General features: G+C 48.8%; 1 protein-coding gene across 2 annotated transcripts in view; it reads left to right on the top strand.

Annotated features, from left to right (window-relative positions):
• The window catches only part of LIMS1 (LIM zinc finger domain containing 1), a 33,118-nt gene that overhangs the window by 21,103 nt on the left and 6,015 nt on the right, over positions 1 to 6,000 (top strand). For both annotated transcript variants that reach the window (XM_021712323.1, XM_008058007.2), the window contains exons 4-7: positions 1,047 to 1,167; positions 1,558 to 1,707; positions 4,691 to 4,841; positions 5,335 to 5,427. In XM_021712323.1, coding sequence (XP_021567998.1) covers positions 1,047 to 1,167; positions 1,558 to 1,707; positions 4,691 to 4,841; positions 5,335 to 5,427 — 515 coding nt within the window. The remainder of the gene's footprint in view (positions 1 to 1,046; positions 1,168 to 1,557; positions 1,708 to 4,690; positions 4,842 to 5,334; positions 5,428 to 6,000) is intronic.

A 6,000-nucleotide genomic window follows, 5' to 3' on the forward strand; every position in this document is an offset into this window, starting at 1 on the left:
TACTTGTTAGTCCTCTCCCCTGTTATTATTATATAACCAACTATCAAACCCAGAGCGAACAGGGTTTCAAGGACATCTAGGGTGGAGGTATTTGGGGACGGGCAGGGCTCCTGGTAGTTGGTCCCTTGGAGCGCTCTCTTCCCATGGTGATGCAGCCTCATCTACTTGCTGGGGTGTGTCAGGGGAGAGACAGGGAAGACAGCCAGCCGCGAGGTGCTTCAGACGCTTGGGGATGCTTAAGGGCTGCTTGTGTGGACGTGAGTGCTTGGTGTGCTTGCGTGTTAGCCGTCTTGCTGGTTACGAGTAGCTCTGCTAAGTCCCTAGGGATTGAAGAGACAGAATAGAATGTTCTAAAGGTTTCGTGCAAGAAGAAATCAAGCGTGAGTTATAAGGAACAGTGCTGTAGAGCCAGTTGTCTGTGTCGACAATGACCAGAAACAACTGAAAGGCACTCGAGAGAGCCTGTATGTTGTTTGGGAAAGGAAGGCTCGATTCAGAGACGTGACGGAACAGCCCAAATATATGGCCACTGACTTAAGACCAAGGCCTCAGGTGAAGTAAAAGCCATTTTTTCTAATGTGGTACATACCCTGGTAGACACATAAATAAAAGGTTCCTCTTTAACCGGGCTCGGTGGCTCAGCCTGTAATCCCGCGCCTTTGGGAGGCTGAGGTGAGTGGATTGCCTGAGCCCACAGGTTCGAGACTCGCCTGGGCAACTTGGCGAGACCTCATCTCTACAATAAATCAAAAAAAATCAGCCTGGCGTGGTAGCGCATGCCTGTAATTCCAGCTACTTGAAGGCTGAGGCAAAAGGATCGCCAGAGACCAGCAGGTTGAGGCTGCAGTGGCTGGGAGCGGCCATTGCACTCCAGTCTGGGCGACAGAGTGAGACTCCAACTCAAAAAAAAAAAAAAGAAGGTTCCTCTTTACCGAGAAAGGTTTAAACAAATTTTCTCACTTTTTCCTCTTATTTGCAAACTAGGTACCACATTTGTTGTGAGGCTGTCACTTAGCAACATCCTTTGTGTGTCAACGTTCCCACAGGTGAATTCATCATCGGCCGAGTTATCAAAGCCATGAATAACAGCTGGCATCCTGAGTGCTTCCGCTGTGACCTCTGCCAGGAAGTTCTGGCCGATATCGGCTTTGTCAAGAATGCCGGGAGGTAGGAGTTTTCCGCTCGGTGGGATGTGGGCGGATGCGTGACCACGATGAGTCGTGTGTGGCTCCCCGTGGGCCGTGAGGCAGCTTTCTCTGGGGACTTGGACTGTGGGTGCGGCTGCCGCGCAGGGAGCCTCTCGTGTCTGCGCACAGGCACGGCTGCTCCACACGCGGCCGAGTCACCGGTGAGGGTGTGGCAGGGACGGCCTTCGCCAAGTCAGGTACGAGGGCTGAAACGCATCTTCCGTGGGGCACGGTTCTGCCGTGTGAGGCATAGGAGTGAGTTCTCAAGGAGAGGCTTGCAAAGTTTCTTTGCAAAGGTTCGGGAAGCGTGCTTCTTTTCCAGTACGAGAAAGCATCTGAGATGTGAAACGTAGGTTTTGGCTCTGTGTAGACACCTGTGCCGCCCCTGCCACAACCGCGAGAAAGCCCGGGGCCTGGGGAAGTACGTCTGCCAGAAGTGCCACGCGATCATCGACGAGCAGCCCCTGGTCTTCAAGAACGACCCCTACCACCCCGACCACTTCAACTGCGCCAACTGCGGGTACGAGGCCTTTGGCTTTTTGCTCACACACTGGGGAATACAGGGTCTCGTTGATCTGTATCTGTTGCGTGCCAACACGTCAGAATGTTTCTGTCCAGCTTTCAGTCTGGGAGATTTTAAACCTCTAGAAGGGTCAAGGGATGCTATGGGAGCTTGTGTGCCCTTCGTGTCATTTCTCTCATGACTATTTGCCTCACTTCGGTGTGTACGGTTCACGCTCTCACGCCCCTCCCCCATGTGTGTGTGTGTGTGTGTGTGTGTGTGTGTGTGTGTGTGTGTGTGTGTGTGTGTGTGTATACACACCTTTAACATTGTTTTTGCTGAGCAGTTTGATAGCAAATTGTAGATATCCTGACTGTCAGTACACATCTCCTGAGAATAAGGACATTCACCTATAGAACCACAGTGCTCTTCTCATACCTGAGAAAATCACCTGCAATTTTGTAACACCCAATGTCAGTCCATATTAAAGTACCCCCAGTTATCCCCAGAACTGTTTTCCATTACTGTTTTTCCAACATAGGATCCTCCCCTGCAGAAAAAAACCTTTAAGAAGTCTTATCTCTGTATGTGCATAACTTTTATAGTTGTCATAATTAGAGTGTTAACCTTAAAAATATGTTAAGTTGCTGGGCGTGGTGGCTCACACCTATGATCCCAGCACCTTGGGAGGCTGAGGTGAGAGGATTGCTTGAGCCCACGGATTTGAGTCCAACCTAGACAACTTGGTGAGACCTCATCTCTACAAAAAAATGAAAAATTTAGCTGGGCCTGGTGCGCATGCCTGTGGTTCCAGCTATTTGGGAGGCTGAGGTGGAAGGATCGCCTGAGCCCAGCTGGTTGAGGCTGCGGTGGCTGTGAATGTGCTACTGCACTCCAGCCTGGGCGACAGAGTGAGACTCCGATTCAAAAATATATATATATTAAATCACATTTACTTCGCCCGATTTATATCTGAAGGGAAAATATGTGATCTTTTTGCCTTCAAAAAGTTGTGATAAATTGTTAGTCTGTGCATTTTCTGAATTGCTCCCCAGCATAAGCATTCAGTGGAAACTGCCCTTTACTCTGTGGTTGTGGGTCCGGGTCTGCTGAGTGATGCAGGGGGAAGAGAAGCAGGAGCTGACCGTGAGGCCGGGGGTGTGTGGTGGGCGCTGAGTGGTCAGACCTCGGCTGGTTTGCTTCCCAATCCTCCCTCCGGTCGCATTTGTCTCCGTCCTTTTCACTAGCATCTTTCCTAGAGAATTACTTAAGATGGATGAAATTCAAACCGACCCATTTGGCTAATCGGGGCCTCCGCTGACCAAATGTTCGTTGACGCAGGAGACTGCAGACAATAGCTGATTGGAGCATTTGGAAAAGGAAAATGCTGGACATTTCATTGTTTATTTCCTAGTAGCCTATAGTTGTTCTTAACAGTTTATGACAACTTACATAATTGTTGGTAAATAGAACGAGCCTCCAGACTCCCCAGTTTGGAAAGGGAGTGTTTTAGTCTGTCTTGCACTCCTTTAACAGACTGCCACAGACTGGATCATTGATTTTATTTTTATTTTCTTTTTTGAGCCGGGGTCTCTTGTCACCCAGGCTGGAGTGCAGTGGTACCATTCTGGCTTACCACGCCCCCAGCCTCCTGGACTCAGGTGATGTTCCCGCCTCAGCTTCCTGAGGAGCTGGGACTATAGGCATGCACCACCACACCCAGCTAATTTGGGTTTTGTTTTTTTGTAGAGACGAGGTCTCGCTATGTGCCTCGGCTGGTCTCAGACTCCCTGGGTTCAAGCAATCCTCCCGCCTCGGCCTCCCAAAGTGCTGGGATTATAGGTGTGCGCTATTACACCTGGCCTTGGATCATTTTTAATGAATAGAAGTTGGTTTGACGCATGGTTCTGGAGGCCAGGAAGTCCAAGATCCAGGGGCTAGCATCGGGGGAGGGCCTTCTCGCTGCATCGTGACATGGCAGAAAGCATCCATGGGAGAGAGGGAGGGAGGGAAGGGGGCTGAACTCATCCTTTTGAAAGGAGCCTCTGTCTCCACAACCTAAGGAACCCTTTTGTGATCGAAACCGCCTCTTAAACACCTATCTCCCATCACCTCTGCATTGGAGATCCAGTTTCTAACACATGAACTTTGGGGAACACATTCACACCAAAGCAGGCAGTGTTGTTAAGTCTAGCCTCAGCACTGGTTATTTCCTGTAGCATTTTAAGGGAGACAAAGGGACTAAAATGCAATGTGACGATATGAGAAGGAAATGACTGGTGTGGTATGTATCAGACCTGTTCTTGTATCTTTTCATTGTTATGCTGATTTTTTGATGGGAGTCTGAAACCTTATTCAGGCCTCTTTGTTTTTGACCTGCTGGCCTCGGGCGATCCTTCTGCCTTGGCCTTCCAAGTAGCTGGAACCACAAGCATGTGCCACTGCACCCAGCTAATTTTTTGATTTATTGTGGAGATGAGGTCTTTTTTTTTTTTAAGTTGGAGTCTCACTCGATGTCACCCAGACTAGAGTGCAGTGGCCGCTCCTGGCCACCACAGCCTTGACCTGCTGGGCTCCGGCGATCCTTCCGCCTCAGCCTTCCAAGTAGCTGGAACTACAGGCGCGCTACCACGCCCGGCTAATTATTTGATTTATTGTAGAGATGAGGTCTTAACAAGTTGCTCAGGCGGGTCTCGAACCCACAGGCTCAGGCGGTCCACTCACCTCAGCCTCCCAAAGTGCTGGGATTACAGGCTAAGCCACTGAGCCTGGCTGAGACAAGGTCTTAAAGTGCTGGGATTACAGACGTGAGCCACCGCACCCAGCTATTCAAGTCTCTTATTTCAGCTTACTCTAAGCACCTCTAAGGAGAAAAAAGAAGTTACCAGGGATTTTCTTAGTCATGTCTGTATAATGTTTCTGAAAAGTATGGTAGACATGGGCTGGCGGTTTCTCTTTCTCTTCGTAGTGGTATTCAGTTGCGTATCTTTCTTGTGGGTAGGAAGGAGCTGACGGCTGATGCCCGGGAGCTGAAAGGGGAGCTGTACTGCTTGCCGTGCCATGATAAGATGGGCGTCCCCATCTGTGGTGCTTGCCGGCGACCCATCGAAGGGCGCGTGGTGAACGCCATGGGCAAACAGTGGCACGTGGAGGTGAGTTCTGGGTGACATGGGGCGACCGAGACCTGTGGATTTCCAGGGTTCAGGCAGGTTCACAGCATCAGGCGTTTCTAGCAGTAAAACAGGACCTCTAGATGATCTGAATATGGACACGCTAGGATAGTTAACATTGTTGAAATTAGCAGCTATAGAACATACACGGCTTTTGTGAATCAGTGATGACACAGGACATGTGCTTTTGTTCCTGAATCCTTCTTGAAACAAAAAGCATCATGGTCTATATTAGCAGCAGCTGCTTCTAGATGCTACTGAGCTGCTCACCTCTGTTCTTACCTTGCATCGAGTAGGCTGTGTCTCACAGACACCTGAATCAACACTGTTAAAATATTGTGAGCTTACCTATGACCCAGTGAAATCACTGCCTCAAACTGTCAAGCATCTTCTCCGCGGATAGACTCATTTGGGGCGTATTTATTAGGGACAAACTATCGCAATTCAGAACTGACCTACAGCAATTTCTTTCCAGCATTTTGTTTGCGCCAAGTGTGAAAAGCCGTTTCTTGGACATCGCCATTATGAGAGGAAGGGCCTGGCGTACTGTGAAACCCACTACAACCAGGTAATGATCCCTCTCACTGGATGCCAGGTATACTTCTGCGAATTGAAGCTCATCACTACTTTAACTGCAAGGATATCTCTTGGAGGATGTACTTGGGCCACAGAGATTTGTTTTTAGCTATTTATTTGGGAATTAATTTCAGACTCAGAAAAACTATAAGATAAAAAGTACACAGAATACCTATGTCCCTTCACTCTGATTCTCCCTGTACTTCTGCATTGGCGTGTACTTGGTCTTGCTGTGTGAAAACATACACTTAGATAAATCCAGCACATCTTTATAGACAAACGCATGCTAAGTGTTTTTTCTGAAGCATTGGACAGTAAGTTGGTCGTAGTCCTTTACCCCTAAGCACTTCAGCTCATATTTCCTAAGGATTTGGGACTTTCTGGGTAACTGTGGTTGTCATATTGATACAGTGCGTTATTTGTGTATCCCAGTTTTGTCCCTTGGCCCAGTCATGTCCTCACAGCACTTCTTTCCACTCTGGGACTCTGCCCGTCTAGGGTGGGCATGCTTCTTTAGCCTCCTTGAAGCTGGAACGTTTCCAGAGCCTCTCTTTTTTTTTTTTTG

This window comes from Carlito syrichta, unplaced genomic scaffold (genome assembly GCF_000164805.1).
Source record: "Carlito syrichta isolate Samal-C Ts95f unplaced genomic scaffold, Tarsius_syrichta-2.0.1 Scaffold303183, whole genome shotgun sequence".
Taxonomy (NCBI): Eukaryota; Metazoa; Chordata; class Mammalia; order Primates; family Tarsiidae; genus Carlito; species Carlito syrichta.